Source organism: Hippocampus guttulatus, chromosome 10 (assembly GCF_054856545.1).
Source record: "Hippocampus guttulatus isolate MCC_2025c chromosome 10, RoL_Hgut_1.0, whole genome shotgun sequence".
Lineage (NCBI taxonomy): Eukaryota > Metazoa > Chordata > Actinopteri > Syngnathiformes > Syngnathidae > Hippocampus > Hippocampus guttulatus.
Window position 1 is genome coordinate 14,163,881 of NC_141270.1, and position 19,540 is coordinate 14,183,420.

Genomic DNA, 19,540 nt, shown 5'->3' on the forward strand with positions numbered 1-19,540 from the left:
AATATTAAGCCATAACTTTATTTGTGCTTTGAAATTAATTGGGCATTCCACTGATGAAAGGCAGAACAGGATTCCCTAAGACAGTCGCAAACACTCACTCGGTTGTGGGGGAAAATGGGGGGCAAAAAGCTGATTACAACTGCTCCATTCCTCTATGATAAGATCAAATACAGGAGAAACACCAGACAAACGCCAGTGAGATCATGATCATACGGTGAAGGTGATGAAGATAAAAAATGATTTAAAGAAAACAAAAAAACAAGGGGCCAGAAATGTTTGAGCCAGTAAAGGCAACATCAAAAGCAAACTTCTAAAAGCTTCTAAGTCTTCCATGAAACGGTGAATGCAACAGATCTTCAGAGAGAAATACAAAAGAGAAAGTAAATAAAAGGAAGATGAAGGGAGAGCTTTCAGCTGTCCAGCACCGGCAACATTTAATATTGCACACATTTACTTGGGTACGCATGGCCAATTTAAAGACATCTGAAACAAGGGCAATATTAGTTAAGGCATTAATTTAACAATGTACTTATTGAGGAACTGACAGCTATACCACATATCACAAGCAACTGCGCTTTATTACACGGACAGCGGATTCTTAATACAATGTTTCCCCTTGTGAAATTTTCAGTATAATGCAGTATTTGAAACATTTGCCCACTTATTTTGTGTTTCCAGGGAAACTGTTTGCTCTTCTTAAGCAGAGTTTAGAGGTCAGTCGTCTATTTTTATAAGTACAAGCTGGCTCTAAATTGAAAACATTAAGATACAGTTCAACATTTGACTGCGTGTGAGAACTGTCGAGCTGGACACACTGATTGGGAAAAGTTATCTGCATGCCAACTGCCAGATTCACGGCCACCTGATGAGACATTCAAATGTATAGTACAGCAATTAAGTCAGCATGTTTAAGATGGAGGGCGGCCCGGTAGTCCAGTGGTTCGCACGTCGACTTCACAGTGCAGAGGTACCGGGTTCGATTCCAGCTCCGGCCTCCCTGTGTGGAGTTTGCATGTTCTCCCCGGGCCTGCGTGGGTTTTCTCCGGGTACCGCGGTTTCCTCCCACATTCCAAAAACATGCATGGCAGGCTGGTTGAACACGCTAAATTGTCCCTAGGTGTGAGTGTGAGTGCGCATGGTTGTTCGTCTCTGTGTGCCCTGCGATTGGCTGGCAACCGGTTCAGGGTGTCCCCCGCCTACTGCCAGAAGATGGCTGGGATAGGCTCCAGCACCCCCCGTGACCCTTGTGAGGATTAAGTGGTTCGGAAAATGGATGGATGTTTAAGATGGGGCGGCATGATGTATGGCTGGTTAGCACGTCCACCTCACAGTGCAGAGGTGCAGGGTTCGATTCCGGTTCCTGGCCTACCTGTGACTTTGCATCTTTTCCCTGTGCCTGTGTGGGTTTTCTCCGGGTTCTCCTGTTTCCTCCCACATCCCGAAAACTTGCATTGGCAGGTTAATGGAGCAATCCAAATTGTCCATAGATGTGATTGAGAGTGTGAATGGTTGTTCGTCTGTGTGCCCTATGATTGATTGCCAACCAGGTCAGGGTGTACCCCGCCTACTGCCCAATGATGACAGCTGCGATAGGCTCCAGCAAGCCCGTAAGCCCTGTGAGGATAAGCGGGTTAGAAATGGATGGATGGATTTTTAAGATGATAGACAGACTTTTGTTCAAATCTGCTACCTGTCAAGCAGAGGAGGAAAACTGTGGTAGAAACCACACAAATATTTTCCCACACTAGATTCTAAATAAAAAACATGAAATGGAAATGATGAGAGACCAAGGAAGAAGAATGAAGACACACGTGTGTGTGGGTGTGTGGGTGTATGTGCATGTGTGTGTGTGTAAAGCTTATTGGCTGGCTGAGTAGACAGACTGCCGGGCGCTCCTCTTATGAATAACCAGGCATAAGTGTCAGAGTGGCTGCCAAAAAATAATGCTCAGCCCATTTTTGTTTTTTCTAAAAGGAGTTTCAAGAGTTAGCCAGATACTAATTTGAAATAATGGCAACCGTTGCTTGCTTTCTTAAAATGTTATGGGACATTTTTCGCCAGTCTTCAGACAATTTATACTTGACAACTGTTTTTACATGATATTGAAATGTTTGAGACCATCTGTTAATTTGGCAAATGTGTCACTGTAAAGCACAGGTCCCCAACCCCCAGGCCGCGGACCGGCACCGGTCTGTGGGTCATTTGGTACCGGGCTGCACAGTAAGAATACATAACTTGCATTACTTCCGTTTTAGGAAGGCGCACTTCTCAGTCATGTGAGAGGTTATGCTAAAATGAAACCCAGGAGCAAGCAAAATGAATAAAAAACAAAGGTCTTTGGAAAGGCCCAGCCAGGAGACAGAGGAGGAGCCTACGACTTTCAAGAAAAAGAAGGCTACATTTAATAGACAGTGTCAGGAGTCCTACTTAAAATATGGATTGATCACAACGAGAGATTCCCACGTACCAAGGCCAGTCTGCATAATATGCGGCGATGGTGAGTCGTATTTTTCATGCACTTTGTATTTGCGGTCTATCTTATTTTGAAGGCACGTGTAAACATTACCATAGCGACCAGAGAGTGTTGCGGCCAGATAGGATGTTCCTCGTATCGTGATTCGTGTTTATTATTATGTTTCGAAAATACCACCGTTTTCATGCCGGTCATATCATATTATTTTGTTGCATTTATCCGGCCTTTAAAGGTCGGTCTCTGAAAATATTGTCTGACATTAAACCGGACTGTGAGGCAAAAAAGGTTGGGACCCCTGCTGTAAAGGATGAACACACCTCACAATGATAATCTTTGCCAGATCTGGTACGCATTGTTGTCATTTGTCTAAATTCATTAGAGTACTTTTAAGTAGCATCTGGGATTTGAAGTGTTTCATACAAGTGTCAGCTTTAAAAACCTCTGTTAGGGCAGTAACTGGCAATGAAACTCTACTCATAGACACGGTGTATTATTTTGCTGAAGTGGCCATAGAAAAAATGTATCCCTGACAATGATTATTAAATCAGCAGGGTATTTTCAATGGGATTGCTCTTTGCTAATTTTCAAATACAGTTCTGAAGCTGAGTGAAAGCTGGTGGCTCTTACGTGGGCTTTTCATTGGTGATTAGCACTTTAACCTTGTTGAGAGCCTTCTTGGCACCGGTAGGAGGGGGAGCCGCTGTGGGTGCAGGCTTGGTGTGGGCGGGGCTTGCGTGAGGACTTGCAATGTAAACCTTTTTGCCTGCACTTCCTGGTGGTTTTGAGTGGGAAAAGTCTGTGATGAAGACTATTCCTTCGCTCGTCAGCACTAAAAAAAATTTAAAAACAGATATCACATGTACATTTTTCATTAGAGATCGAGTGTAAACAAATTAGCACTGCTTCAATAAGACATTATCGTGTACATACATGCCATGTTGGATGGGTCAAATGGGTCAAAAGAAAAGGACAGAATGTTTTCAGCATAGCTTTTCTTCCACAGCTTGGTTCCTGTGTCTCCATTCCATAGAACAATGTAGTTAGGTGGATGCACAGCCAACAACAGATCACGGGAAACATCCTGATTCCACAGCCACTCCAAATCTGAAAGAAAATCGGGGAAGCCAGATAAGAACAGGCAGGAATGAAGAAGATGAATGCACAGTGTTTGCAGCAGGACATATAGAGAGATGGCAATAGCATTGTAATGAAAACAAATCGCACACAACTTAAGAGATACTTGACAGAATAGATTGCTTTCTTGACAGGTCTTGCTTGGGTAATGTCCAGGCCGCTATAAAAAATGGAGGGGGTGAGGGATGACAATGATATCTTACCCTGGATGGGTTTGGAGTGCTCTTGGATCTCACAATGGGCAGTGCCACTAACAACATCCCACACTATTATCTTTCCCGAGGCATCTCCAGAGGCTAGTCTCAAACAATAGGGCGAGCTCAAGTTATGGTAGTAGTTTTCTCTTGACCACTTTACCTGGAAGAAGGAATAACAATACTGTACCATTATTTTTTATTACTGGAAGCACATGATGAAAGTGACAATGGCATGTAAATACTTGTGAGTCATACTCAACCCAAGTTTCTGCTGTGATATACAGAGTGTGTTGCTCGGCATGACAAGCATTTATCCAATTGCATTGCCATCTCGCATCTAATTTCAGCTGGTGTAATAGTAACAATAATACATTTTATTTATAAGCGCCTTTCACAACACTTAGACATGCATACTGTATTGCTACTTGCAGGACGGATGCAAGACACAGCATGAGAAATGAATAGGTATGAAAATAAACAGAGTGGGCGGCACGGTACACGACTGGTGAGCATGTGTGCCTCACAGTACAGAGGCCCCCCAAATGCAATACCAATCAGAATACTGTGTTTAAAATAGTGTGATTGCATAGAACATATGACTGTCAAGAAATTTTATGAATTAAATCACTTAACTGTCCCACAATGCTCAGGCTAGGGGTTTTTGTTAAGGTGATGAGGCCTGGGCAGCCACTGCTTCGCTGCCTTGCTCAAGGGTAATGAAGTACTTTGTGTTTTCACATCTCACCACCAACCACTTATAAGTTCTATATTTTTGGCCTTCTTTTGTCTTATGCAAAGCCGTTTATGTCGTTCGACTGAAATGTTAAAGAAACATTCTAAAGAATTCACCTCACAGTATAAGTCATCTTTAACCTAATTATTTATTAGGCTGATTACTCGAAACAACCACTAAAATGTGAGTCTCTGTGACCTTGACCTTTTTAATAAAATAAAATGTCAGGATGTCAAAGATGGAATTAATCACTGGAGGAAGTACAATCCACTGCCTACTCATCTCTTTTCAAGATGACGCACAAACGTTGCTACTTCAGGGACTGCTCTAAGCATTTTTGTCCACAGCGAATGTTTACCATATGCATCCGCATACGGTAACTCTGGAGTTGCTCCATGCTGATGTTTGTGGCTTGTTTATGTACTGTTGTGTGTTGAACAGAAATACAAGCACATTCAGATTCATTCATGGTTGTGCGTATGCACTTTCTTTTCATCAGATGGGTTGACACTCTGCATTGATTGTGTCCCTACATTTTACCACTCCAATGATCCGTCAATCTGCCAGTAAACTGCGCAAGTGAAAAAAAACGTACAGTAAATGACAACGCAATTCCTAACACAGAGGTTCTGTCGAAATAATAATAATACGCGTATGCCTGTTTTCGAAAGATGAATGGGCGTGAATGGTCATACCGAATTAGGGACTCAGTCAGTATGCGGACCATCCACGCCCATGATGAATTTTCAAACAGACAATCGATATTATAATGTAAAAACTTCTGCAAAGACTATTCAGTAGACTACCGCATATTCACAGTTCAGCACTCGCAATTTTGCATATTCACGGATGACTTTTTTCAATAATTTTCTTACAATGTCACCCCCACTTTTCATGGGAAATGCATTTTTAATCTTGATAAGCCTTTTTAAACAACTTTGGGTGTTGAAAAATACTATATAATAATCCCCCTTGGCCCCACCTCCCAATCAATTATATGCGGATTTCCGCTGTCCATGGGCCAAATACTAGTGCAGACTGCTTGCCATATACATGTGGGCTGAGTGCTAACCTCTACAACTGATATTTAAAAAGACACATTTCTCAAGGCACAATATCTAAATAATTGATTATATTGGTCTATTTTATTTCTGTCTATATACTGGTTATTTTATTTCATTTTGTGCTATTCTATTATCCACAAAGATGCCCGTTTTTGTGACTGTGCGGTGGACAGATGGCCAATTGCTGATTGACATCCAAGATTTAAGTGTGTTTTGGAGTAGAGAATAGAACCCTCAGGTCGATCCTAACCTCTAATAATCACCATTGAATTTATGACCCTTTCTTAGTCTTCTTCAAAACAAGCACGCACACACAAGGACACACATTCTCAGTCATTGGAGAAATGCACCCTCCTGCATGATCAATAATCTCAGACAACAACTACTTAGCTCAAGGTCAAACAATACTGACAATGTACTGTATAAATGTTACTTTATTTTTAGAAGGTACTCTACCAGCAGCCATGTGTTCATCTTACTAGACACATATTGGGCCCAAAAAATAATAATAACAACAACAATAAATGGGAACCATCTACTGCAGTAGAAACATAACTGCACAAAAATTCACATATTAATGGACTCTCTCTCTCTATATATATATATACAGTATATATATATATATATATATATATATATATATATATACAGTATATATATATATATATACATATATATTTTAAGGGATAGACTACTTTTTAAAGAAAAATAATAAAGCTAAAGTATTCAGTTTTTAGATGAAATACGAATCCATAACCTTCCGTGAACATCTGAAAATATAAGCATTTCCTGTTTTAAGATAAGATAAGATATCCCTTTATTTGTCCCGCAATGGGGAAATTACAGTCAGAATTCAGAAAGGAAAACGCTGGGTAGGGAGAGGGAAAAAAAACCACGCTCGAACTATCCTCTTCTGAGGATAATTTAAGTCCAGGATAAAAAAGACCCTAGCACATAAATAAGCATATGACAGTTACAACAAGTCACAAGACATAAAATGTAATAAGGGGAAGGATAAATGGGAAGGGAGGGGGGGGGGGGGGGGGGGGTAACCGCGACGCGGCCGAAATGACCAGCTGCACGGATTCACACGAGCGCTCTGCATGTCGAACCACGTCACGGGGGAAAAAGAATCGGAGCGATGAAGACGGTGATAACAAGGATGTGTATGCGCGTGTGGTTGTCCAGTTGTGTATGTGTATGCGTGTACAGGTCATAGCTGCTTCGTCGAGGTCTGCTCATCATGAATACAGTCCCGGCTTATCAGTCCATGGCCGAGAAGGAGGGGGGTGATGGTGGGGGCCCTAGATTCCGTGCATACTTCCATCCAGGGGAAAGGGCCAGATAGCGTTGTTTGTTTTGGAGGGACGGCCGCCAACAATTTCAGACAGCCTTGAGTCCGTGGCCTGTCTCTTCACTGGCGCCGATCAGCCAAATCCTCAATCTCTTTCCGCAGCGCGGATTCCAACTTCTCCATGTTGTTGTCGATCGTACGGAGTCGCTCCAAAACCGCATCAATATTGCGGTTGAGCTCAGTCACCGCTTGAGTCTGAGTGTTGGACATTCGCGCCAAACCATCCAGAATGACCGGCAGCTTCTTCACTTCCAATAAAGCCGCTCCCGTCGGTTGAATTTTGCGATAGAACAGAAAGCTGCCAACACCAAACAGCAGCATACCTGTTATCAAAAGGCCGATAATGTAGATGTCTTCCACATCCTCAACGGACAGTATTGCCAGGCACACCGTTCTCCACTTTCTCCATGGATCAAGGGCGTATCCGGCAGCAAATGTCCCCGGGGGGCAAGCAGGCTCCCCACTGTCTGCTCTTTTCATCGAAAAATTTTTGTCGATTGCATCGAGAGGCCAGCCAACTAATTCCATGGTTAGTTCTTCGGATGAAAATACGGTAGGAGGCTAGGAAAAGTTAGACAAAGACAGCACAAAGACTAAGTGGCGAGCAAGGAGAGGGTGGGGGGTGAGGGCAGGAGCTGAGCAAAAAGCGTCCGCCTTCGTCGAGAGCCAAGCAGGGTTAAGCTCGATTTCATGACTCCACTCTTAAAAAGACACGATTACAAGACATAATGAATATTTTGCAGAATAATGTGAGTCGTCTTATTCAAACAAATTCATCCATGTCAGTAGTTGTGTTCAATGTAAATGCCGTGAAAAAGTATTTGCCCCCTTCCAGATTTCTGTGTTCTTTGCATATTTATCACACACAAATATTTCAGTTCATCAAACCAATTTTAAAATCACACAGACAACCCAAGCAAATACAATATGCAGTTTAGGCATGGAATCTAGGGCCCCCACCATCACCCCCCTCCTTCTCGGCCATGGACTGATAAGCCGGGACTGTATTCATGATGAGCAGACCTCGACGAAGCAGCTATGACCTGTACACGCATACACATACACAACTGGACAACCACACGCGCATACACATCCTTGTTATCACCGTCTTCATCGCTCCGATTCTTTTTCCCCCGTGACGTGGTTCGACATGCAGAGCGCTCGTGTGAATCCGTGCAGCTGGTCATTTCGGCCGCGTCGCGGTTACACCCCCCCCCCACCCCCCCTTCCCATTCATCCTTCCCCTTATTACATTTTATGTCTTGTGACTTGTTGTAACTGTCATATGCTTATTTATGTGCTAGGGTCTTTTTTTATCCTGGACTTAAATTATCCTCAGAAGAGGATAGTTTGAGCGTGGTTTTTTTTTTTTCCCCCTCTCCCTACCCAGCGTTTTCCTTTCTGAATTCTGATTGTAATTTCCCCATTGCGGGACAAATAAAGGATATCTTAATCTTATTTCTGAAAAATGAATTAGTACTAATATAATGACAATAAAAACTATTAATTTAAAAAAGCAAAGAGTCCGGGGTGCCTTTTATATCAAAAACAAAAAAATGAATAGTGTAGTACCGCTTCTGACATAGCCACCACAACTTGGCTCATGATGGCCAGGCCACCCAAAAAGGTTTAATGTCGGACCCTGTGGCTATACAACCAGTCTTCAAGGAATGTTCACTGTTGTCATGTACATTGTAATGTAGTTAGAGCCATAAACAAGTCTTAAACATGTAAGGAGTAGCGATGCTACAGTTACACAAACATACATTCATTTATCATACAATGGTAGTGTAGTGTCCGAGGTGGAAGGAAAAGGAATTCAGTTTATCTTGCAGCGCACGTGCCTGAAGCAAAAACCATGTTACGACAGTCCCTCAGGTTTAGAGTCAAGCGAGCAGCGGCTAGCGCTATTTTTCAGGCTCTAGAGGAGGAGAGCAAGCTCCGAATAAGCCTGATAACAATCCTGATTTTTTTGATTTAGGTGTTTTGGGGTCGGGAGACATATAAGCCACGCAGGACAGCGTCTCAAGGACTGGGTTTTGACACCACTGCCCTACAATGTTGTTTTCATTCACTAAAATAATCTTGTCTGGGACTAGCTGGTTAAACCATAAACGAATAGCGAACAAAAATTTTAAGTGTGAGTCTAAACTCTATTTGCACATGTGCACTGCAGAGACTCAGTTCATTGAAATCAGCTCACAAGTGACCAGTGTAACAGTAAAAGTCGCTTTTTTTAACACATCATCCTTGCATGCCACTCTCCAGGGATGACAAATTGATGTACCGGTACACTCAATACAGCCGTTCCACGAATGTAACAATTGGATTAACTGTGGGTCAGTCATGCAGGAAGCGTGAGGCACAAGAATGTCCCAGTAGAAAGGCGACTGTTGTAATGCTACCACCACAAACGCTACATTAGTGTCACACAATACTCGACACATAAGACCAAAAATTAGAGTTATGTCGCAAAGTAGGCATTTTTCATATCGCACTGTGATATACGGTATATTGTTATATTACACAGTATCTTTGTCTGCCTGGGAGGTTACATGAATAAGGAGAAACACAACATATCAATAAAAATTCAACCTAAACGTAAAATAACCTATTAAAAAGTATCTCAAGTCCTTTTAGGATAACAGGCATATATTTGTGTTTCTTGCCAGGTAGTTTAGGAAGAGCTCACCTTGACCACATTGGCTTTGTGTCTTTCCAGCACTTGAATGGTCTGTGATGTCTTTGGATCAATAATGAGAATGCTAGAGTGACATCCTTGAGCTATCAGCCCCTGCCAGCCCCTGCACAAGAAAACATGGAGGATGGAGAGGATATTTGTAAGAAATAACATGCAGTGCAGAAAGCTTTGATATCGAGTATAAAGCTAGAGAAGATAGGTTTGGGGACTGGGTACCACAAACCCCAACCTCAATGGCTGTAAGATAATTAAGAAAAATAAATAAATAACAAAGGTCGATAATGAGAAATACATCCAGCTCAAATAGCCGTGGAACATTATTTGTCGGTCCAGCTTGTCCGATTGATTACTCTTGACCATCTGGCATTTTGTCAAGATGCAGGCAGAAATATAACTTGGACAAAAAGTCAACATTCTGCGTAAAAATTAATCCAATAAGAGCAAGTTGACACTTTAACAGACATAATGTACCAAAAAATTAACTGTACAATGCATGCAACTTAATTCCCCGAATATAAAAACATAAATGAGTTGTGTCGACTTTTAAAGGAAAATATCAGCATGGTATAGGACTGCACCATATACGTATGAACACCTATGAGTGGTGATTTGAATAACATTAATGCAGCATATGCATTTAGACTGACATAGTTTATGTCGAGAAAAAGGAGCATAAATCCAACAGGCCCAGTAAATCACATGACACGAAATGTCTTGCGTGCATTTCCTTTCAAAATCCTTGTCAAATTACATAGAGGTCCACAACTACTAACGGGTGCACCATACTACACTAAGAAAAGGGAGCAAATAACAATAACAACAAATCCTGAGAGCAACGCGATGTGGAAAAAATGTAAACACCGTCGCTTCTAATCAATGTATCGATGCATGCTAACAGAAGAGCTGCAGTACTCACCAGTCTACTGCGGTTTTATTCTGCAAATTTAGGGTGCCAGTCAACGTCCGAGCCGCGAGTTTGATGTTGACAGTGTATGGATTCATATTCTTGATCACTGCTTGCACGTCATTGACGCTTGCCGGTCGAAAGTTGTGACAGTTGATGAGCTTCCTGGCTGAGATATGCTTTTGACGATAACAGGAAGTGGAAGCGTGCTGTAGAATTCAGAGTCGTGCGGAAGCAAATACCCACTTCGCAAAAGTTCCAAATATAATCGTGCAACAAAATTGGGTTTCTGAAGGCGAAAAATGTTGTCGCAATGCGAAGTGAAAAAAAGGAATTAATGAGGACTATGCAGGGTAATACATCACTGCATCATATACCAGTCCCTCGATACTTTGCAAATGTGTCCCACATACTTTTTTCTCGCAGTTATTTATGTATGTATTTATTTATTTATTCATCTGTTTATTTGTTTGTCTCACATTGATCAAGAGCGCAAAACAAGAGATGACGTCAAAACGTTGTGCATTTTTTTTTCTGTCTTTGTATCTTCCAGTAAACGATGTGAGGACATCACTGCACATTGCTGTTACAGTATTTTTCTTGTGATTAACTCAGAATATAAATTATGTTACTATTGTATGGACACGTTTCCTGTTTCTATGCATCTGGACATTCCTGTGACCATCAAGGGAGGTTATCAACATTGTTGCACTGGGGCTTATTGACTACAATATTTAAATAGATACATTTATATGCATTGTACTGTATCGTATTTATTTAGCTGCAACTATACGGGTTGGAGGGAAAAATACCTCATTTCACCATTCACCAATTTTGGTTCAGAGATCACGTGCTCAAAAACTATCGATAGACCATTTTTATTTATCATTGTATACAAGAGACCAGCTTTGTCGAACTTGCTACCCATCGGCCATTTGTGGGCTGTGGGATGAAATTTTACAGACCCTCAATTAGCATCAACGTTGAATGTGAATGAATCTTCCATGTCTTGGGTGTTTTCTATGTGTGTGTGTGTGTGTGTGTGTTTTGTTTTTTAATTTTTAAATCTAGTATAGCTCAGGCTCATGACAGCTTTTGGCAAAAGGTAATTCTGATGTGACACAGAGTAAGAAAACCTTTATTAGTCACGCAATAGAGAAATTCCCAATTCACAGCAGCAAAGTTATGAAAGGAAGAAGTAGAACAACAAAATATAGGAGCTGCTGGAAAGGCAGCCACTCTCGCGGCGCCATTTAGAGGGAAACGATATCCTGTCACCCACTCCCAAGTCATTTTTTTCAAACCTGCCCTGAAGAAAAAAGGTCAGCGACAAGAATAAGAGTAGAGTGAATGTTGTTTGTTTTTATGTTTTTGTTCTTGTTCTTGTTCTTGAGCACAGCCTGAGACCCAGTGACTTCACCAGACTGCTGGAGTCTGTGATTTCTCAACTTTTACATGATATTCATATTTTGATAAGCAACTCCGATGCGTCACTGGTGGTGCAGTGGTTCACGCGCCTGACCTGTATGCGGGCAGTGTGATATCGGTTCCCCCTCAGAGACGGTGTGGATGTGGGTGTGAATGGTTATATGTCCCCTGCAACTGACTGGCAATCACTTCAGGGTGTAGTCTGACTTCCACCCGAATTCAGCTGTGATAGCCTCCACAACCCTTTGCGACCCTGTTCAGGATAAGCGGTGTTGAAAATGCAGAGATGAAACCCTTTGTCGTTCCAATATTTTTGCAGGGGACTAGATAAGTTACAACACATGGTAAAATCTGTGGACGGCCCGAGTGGTTAGCGCGTTGACCTCACAGTGCAGAAGTACTGGGTTCGATTCCAGCTCCGGCCTTCCTGCGTGGAGTTTGCATGTTCTCCCTGTGCCTGCATGGGTTTTCTCCAGGTACTCTGGTTTCCTCCCACATTCCAAAAACATGCATGCCAGGCTGTCCCTTGGTGTGAGTGTGAGCGCGGATGGCTGTTTGTCTGTGTGCGCCCTGCGACTGGCTGGCAACCAGTTCAGGGTGTCCCCCGTCGACTGCCCAGAGACAGCTGGATTAGGCTCCGGCAGCCCCTGTGACCCTAGTAAGGATAAGTTAAAATCTGTATTGTGCAAGCATTTATAGATCAAACTTATCAGGCAAGGCAAGACAACTTTATCATATAACACATTTCATACACAGGACAACTCAATGTGCTTCCCACAACTAAAAGCACAACATCAAAAAGCATTGACAAACAGAATAACTACAGACCTTTGCAGCACAGAGAGAAGACACTTCTCTTATTAAAAACGTATGTTGACAACATTTGAGCACATTTGCAGCCAAGTAGCCTCCTAAGATGGCTAAAAAACGTATTATGAAACAGATTTTTAGTAACACTGAAAAGACCTTAATCAAAGTTATGCGGGGGAAAAGCATAGTTTTTAACATTGATTTAAAAGCGCTTGGCACTGCTATTATTTTTGCTCATCTTACCGCGAGATTGTTCAGCCATTTTCAGTTTTTATCAAAGCTAAATGGCATACAATTTGGAATGATGTGCAGAAGTTAGTCTGTCTTTGATGTGGCTTTCAATATGTTTTCACGCAACATTAAATTGTTACGTTACAATAAACACTCATGTAATTATTTTCAAATTCATAATAAAACTCCATCGAAGTGTAATTTCAAAATTGTATGAATTATTGTTTCTCATAACCAAATAACTGTGTGAAAAGCAGGGAAAAGATCATAACCCTCCATCTGAGAGGTCATCATAATTGTTGTCACACACATTTCTCTGATAAACAAATTCAGCGATTGTGTGGTTTATCTTTCTCTAAAAATAGATCTAATGACAAATGCTGAACGACTCCCATTGCCCCCATGGCTCCTGTGAGTCTCCACACTCTCATTTCTGCCATTTCTGCCTGCTATCATCTTGATCTTTATGTAAGGTGAATTCCCCCAGCGAACACACAGTAGTGAGAACAAACAAGACATACAGTAGGGCAGTGATGGCAGCAAAAGCACAGCAAGCGCACCACAGGTTACCTCTGTTTGACGCAGGTGAGTGAGGAAATGGTTTTGCATATCCACACGGACCATCACGTTTGTAAAATATTAACAGCTCAATGCAATATTTCAAACAATCTTACTTTATGTTACTGAAGTCGATGTCAGAATGAGTTACGGCAAGCTTGGTTTTCTTTTATCATCAAGGCAATTAGTGACCATCTGCCACATCAAAACCATTATTAATGAAGACTAAATGAGTTGTCAAGTAAAGGAATTGTCATCTTTGTAGTCGACAGCACTGGTTCCATCCCATCTGTGGCTATGAAAGGGAATCTAAATTGCTACTTTGTTACAGTAAAAAGAGCCATTATGCACACACAGTGACTAATAACTTCACAGTGGGGAAGTGAGGCATTATGGGAAATTCTTATTTAGTATAGATGTGTTAGAATTAATCATGAGACAGTGAACATGTGCTGTTTTAAATTAGTTTGTATGCCCTTAAATAGTGTTCACATATAAACAAGAATGGTAATTGGAGTGCCCTCTCATTGTGGTTTCAAAGTACATATTCACATTGACATGTTCCAAAAGAGATTGATCTGAAATGACCCATCCACTAAAGCAAAATTCCGCAAAAGAGTGCAAACGAAGGCCAATCATTCGTATAACATGTCAAGGGAGGCATAAAAGTATCCAAGCAACATCCACTCGAAGTGGAGATTTTTTTGCAGGATGTCGCCACGTCTGATGTTGCTTGAGAAAAACAATAATGGAGATGACTAACCTTCATAAAATGTGATTAACTTTCCAAAGCTGTGAAATTATTTTCAGGTGTTTTTTTTTTAAATCACCCGGACGGAAAGTGTTTTGGATACACACTGAAAATGCATGTTTTCGATGCTCAAAAAAAAGTCTGCTTATTAGTAGCCATTGAAAATAGTAATCATCATTTGTTCCAAACAGTGAGATAGTTTGGCAATGAGTCATTAAGACGCCAAGCACTCGGGAGTAAACAAGATGAAGGGAGATTAGAAAAGGGCCTCATCATTTGACCATTATTTTAACATTCTTATCCCCCCCAGTCATTACAGTGCATATTACCACAATTCATATTTTTCTCTTTGGTCATTGCTGCCGTAGCTATTCCATTTTCTTTCCGTGTGACTAATTTTAGATGTTCTCATCCAATCCAACTCCATCTCATTTCAGATCATCAGAGTACAAAACAGACTTGAGCTTGTCAAGCCTTATTCACTCTGTTGATTGATCCTAGTCTTAAAGGACTTGGTATTCACTTTTTTTATCTGAAATGCAGAGAAACACAGCAGTTCATCGATGAACTCGAGAAGCATCGTTTCCTAACTAAATTATCAAAGTGAGGGTGGAGATAAGGAAGTCAACAAGAAGCAGAAAAAGAAGCAAGTTCCATTTTGACATCCACATTGGAGGAAGAAAGAAGCCACAGGAAGCTGAGATGCTCATTATCACAACTTCCCAAGTACACAGGCAGAAACTGAACTGCCTTGACCTCATTCAGCACCTCCTCCAGTAAAAATGTATTCTGCACCTCACAGTCTCTGAAAACGTACACTCACTCTCGTGTCTGTGCTATTGTTTTAGCGTTTACATGTACACTTTCAATTTAGACCTTGTGCTTGAGATACAATGCCACATCTTGGGAGGACATTCTGTGTATGTCCAGTTCCCACATCACAGTTTTGATTAAATAAATAACCTTGCAAAGGCAATCCAACTCAATATTAACAGGCAGCAATACTAGTGAAGTTTTCTCTTTTTAAATTGAAAAAAAAATCAATTAGTCCCCTTTTGTATCTTGTGTTGTGTATGTTATCTTGTGCCAATATTGCAGTGTACCCTTTCTTAATTGTAAATAGCCTTCATAGTAAAATTAGAGTGTCAATCTTAATTATCTCTGCCAAGTCTGCAACTGTGGCAGTTTTGTTGTACCACGTTAAATGGTACAATCGTAACTAATGAAGGGCAATATTAAACACGACACAGTCATTTCACATCGACCGATCCCGTAACATTACTTGATTCACTGAAGGTCATGTGCACTGGAATAATGGTGAAATGAATTCACTCCATTTTATTTCATTCAGTGGTTTCATGAAATAAAATCATGTGGACCCAGATACATATTTGAAGTAGACGATACATCTACTTAAAAAAAATGTATCTAAATCCAGATCATTATATTGTATTTTTTTCCGTGTGTATTCTAAAGGCACCCCCCCCCCCCAAACCTTTCACTGCACATTTCTTCGAGTAAAGTAGAAGTAGTGATGAGTAGAAGTAGAAAACCATGTCTTTGTTTGACAATTCTGCAGTTTTTTGAAATGTTCCCAGAATTCGGTTAACACCAAATTAACATGCCAATGTGTCAAAAAGTTAATGGAGTCTTTCCTCCCATTTGTACAGTGTTTATGTAGGTGAAGGGAGGTTGGGGGGTTGAAAAAATGGCTTTGCTGACTGCATTCTCACTTTGTTTAAAAAACAGTCATCAAAGCCTATGAAAACAAAAACATTAAAAAAAAAAGCAATGTCAACATCCATTTAAGGGTGTGATGCTGACATGAATTTACAAATGGAGAATGACACGCCAGTGCTCGCTGTGAGAGATTAGATTGAAAATCCATCACTGACAGGAAAGTTATCTGGAATTTGAGAAGCTAAGGGTTATAATTTATTGAAGGAATGACCGGGTTTAGAGGGCTAATATGCTGGGATTTTATCCATGTCTGACGATTACAGGCATGTCCTTATTTTGGCCTCTAGCAAACAGCGGTAAACAATGCTTTTGCTGAGGAATGAGCATTGACTGCAGAGGAGAAATACGACAGAAGTCGTTCTGCTGATGGGCAGCTTCTTTGAAAACGGGAGGGTAATTGGCAGAGGAAAAAAGGGATAAGAAGGCAAATCAAGAGAACTCAGAATGGTCGAAAAGATGAGCAACAGTTTGGATATAACGACTAAATTAGATGAAGTGCCCAGCATGCACTTCTCTCTGAAGACTAAAGAGAAGACTGTCGGGCACACTGCAGGTGATGTCATCATGGTTCAATTCTTTTGGGAATTATAATGAAAAGTGCAATGGACATTTTAATCCCTCGAATATTTTATTAAGATTTCTGCAAGACAAGAAATGAGGTGCATTAAGCGAACTATAATTCTAGTATTGGGAGTATTTTGATGAAAGCCTCTCACAGACATCTTACTAAAATAACTCGGAACTGTTCCTGTGTGCAGCTCAATACTTTGAAATCGTTACAAAATCCAGAGAAAATAAACCCCATGCAGTGGAAATGGCACTGACATTACCTCAAATTGCAGGGCACATACATTTGATAGAAAAGCCAATGCTAAGTGAATTGTTTTTCTGTCAACATCATTGGAATATCTATTTCATTTACTATGATGAGTAGATAATTACCCCTACCTCTTATCAACATCTTGTAAGGGATTCACGAGAGCAATGGTGTTGGATGTAGAGCCAAACATTTGCTTGATGTAAAGGCAGCTAGTTCATACCATACATCTTAATTACTTCGCATATGACAGGGGATTAAATGGGTGTTGTTGACAGAATCAAGGCAGCAATTATTTTAAGTGCAACATGATAGGCGTTATCAAAATGTTGATAGTTGTCATTTGAAACGGCTTGTTAATTATATTTCAAGGGGTACCCGGCGGTCCAGTGGATAACACGTCGACCTCACAGTGCAGAGGTACTGGATTCAATTCCAGCTCTGGCCTCCCTGTGTAGAATTGTCCCGAGGTGTGAGTGTGAGCATGGCTGGTTGTTTGTCTGTGTGTGCCCTGCGATTGGCTGGCAACCGGTTCAGGGTGTCCCCCGCCTACTGCCCGAAGACAGCTGGGATGGGTTCCAGCGCCCCCTGCGACCCTTGTGAGGATTAAGCGAATCAGAAAATGAATGAATGAATGATATTTCAGAGCAAAGAACAGCTTTTCTTTCTCTGTTTTTGTCCAGCACGCTCCAAAGCTAAGGGTTTATTCACAGGGCTTTAGATTTGCTAGGGAATTTTCATGGTGCAAAAGTAAAGCCTACCATGTTGATTGTGTGAGAGCACATTAGAATGTAGAGTGGGCTGAGATTGTCAGAAGAAATTAACACAAGCATAAGCATTATTCTTCCTCTGAAGTGATGTTGCAGGTAAAAGCCATTACTTTGCCCCAAATGATGGCAAAATAGCCTTTTTGTGTGAATAATTTATTCTAAACCGCTGCCATTCAGGAAAGTTTGCCCTTTTAAATACCTCAATGCATTTCTGTGATGCGAAGATTTCCAGATGGCTGCTCTTGAAATGTGCATGATAAAGTTAAAAAAAAAACATTCATAGTGGCAGTTTCAAATTTGTGTGTGCCTGTTAAAGTTTGGAAATGTAATTTTATTGTAAGTTTTATATATATATATATACCTGTATACTGTATACTGTATATATGTGTGTGTGTGTGTGTGTGTAAGCAAATGGAATACACACTTTGCTGGAAACTGCACTGAATCTTCCGTTCTCATCAGTAGCCTGCAGTGTACTCAAAGTTTTTGAGAATGTCTTTGAAGCTTGTTCCCACCCTAAAAAAATTAAATCTGACTACAGTATCCCATCCATTGTGTTTTGCGTCGGCCTCTACCACTAACTTGCCATTTTCATATTAGAAGCTCCCGATTTGCTGACCCAATGGTTCATCCATCCATCCATCCAATTTCTGATCCGCTTCTGCTCCTAAGGATCACTTTACACTGACTGAAAAAATGACATGGCAGAGAAAAGGTAAAAGGTAAAATTTAACTTGTGAATGAAGCGATTTGTCTTGTTTATTCTTTAGCATTGTTTTGGAAAAGGATTTGGAAAGAAAAAAAATGTGCAAACCGCAGGTAGTCTACTTTATTGGATAGTGACCAATGTCTTGCATCCAACCTGAACTTTTTGCAAAATCCAAAAACACTGGTGGTGTTAGATGTAATGTGCTGTGCTAAACTTGTTCTTTATGGACTTGATTCAAAAAAGAAGTTAAATTGATGTCGTGATGTTTTGTCCAGATACTAGGCAGAATAATATGGTGCTAAAACACACTGTTACACCCTACAATGATGTGTACTGCTATTTTCCTTTTTATGTGTCTCCATGGTACATTCAGTAATGGTGACTCTTAATGCTCTGGCTTAATAGTGGAGCTGTTTCCCCATACATAGAGGAGCAGGATCCACCAACAACACTGTGTGGCCACAAAACCTTTAATAAGCAGCAATTTCGCCACTGCACCAAGTCAAGCAAAACAAAGGAAATCAGCAAACACATCTTTGCATTTCAGAGGGCTCGTGGAACACACAAAGTTTGTTCAAAAGAAGACGCTTCTCTTTGTGTGGCTGCATTAGACCTCCAGCCTCAAAAAGAAAAAAGAACAATACAACCAGAGGCTGAGATGAGAACAATGTTGACTTGGTTTTGCCAAGATGACATTTGACAACAAACCACTGTCCTTCTATACTTTTGTATTTACTGTGTTTGTACCGCACCTGTCCCATATATGTTTGTTTGAGAGTGCAGTGTGTCACGTTTGCAAGGTGGTGGTGGACCCCAAAAAGCAGGCAGGAGGAAGGAGCAGGGTGTACTTGACGAATTGTATTAAACATAGAGAAAACTAAATCCAAAACCAACAAAGGCCGAAGTATCAAACAAAAATCATGACTGAAGATAAAACATAACAGTAACCAAAACATGACTGAAACAAACCTGATTGCAGCAAACCAACATGACAGTAGCCAAGAGCAAACAATGACCCGACTCTGAGTGTTCGGGCTGGGAGTCCTTTTAAGGCCCTAATTCCCTATGACCAACAGGTGTGCAGCTGCCGGGGGAGCCCTACAGTGCCACCTGTTGGTCCCTAAACCGAATCATGACAATACCCCTCCCTCAAGGGACAGATCCCA

At 41.0% G+C, this 19,540-nt stretch overlaps 1 protein-coding gene across 1 annotated transcript in view; it reads right to left on the minus strand.

Moving 5' to 3' along the window:
* wdr11 (WD repeat domain 11) overlaps positions 1 to 10,753 on the minus strand; it is a 41,782-nt gene extending 31,029 nt beyond the window's left edge. Inside the window, exons 1-5 of the mRNA XM_086122187.1 lie at positions 10,573 to 10,753; positions 9,648 to 9,759; positions 3,811 to 3,964; positions 3,404 to 3,577; positions 3,101 to 3,302 (exon numbers count right to left, since the gene is read on the minus strand). Of these exons, the coding sequence (XP_085978313.1) occupies positions 3,101 to 3,302; positions 3,404 to 3,577; positions 3,811 to 3,964; positions 9,648 to 9,759; positions 10,573 to 10,658 (728 nt within the window). The 5' untranslated portion in view covers positions 10,659 to 10,753. The remainder of the gene's footprint in view (positions 1 to 3,100; positions 3,303 to 3,403; positions 3,578 to 3,810; positions 3,965 to 9,647; positions 9,760 to 10,572) is intronic.
* Between the last annotated feature and the right edge of the window lie 8,787 nt (positions 10,754 to 19,540).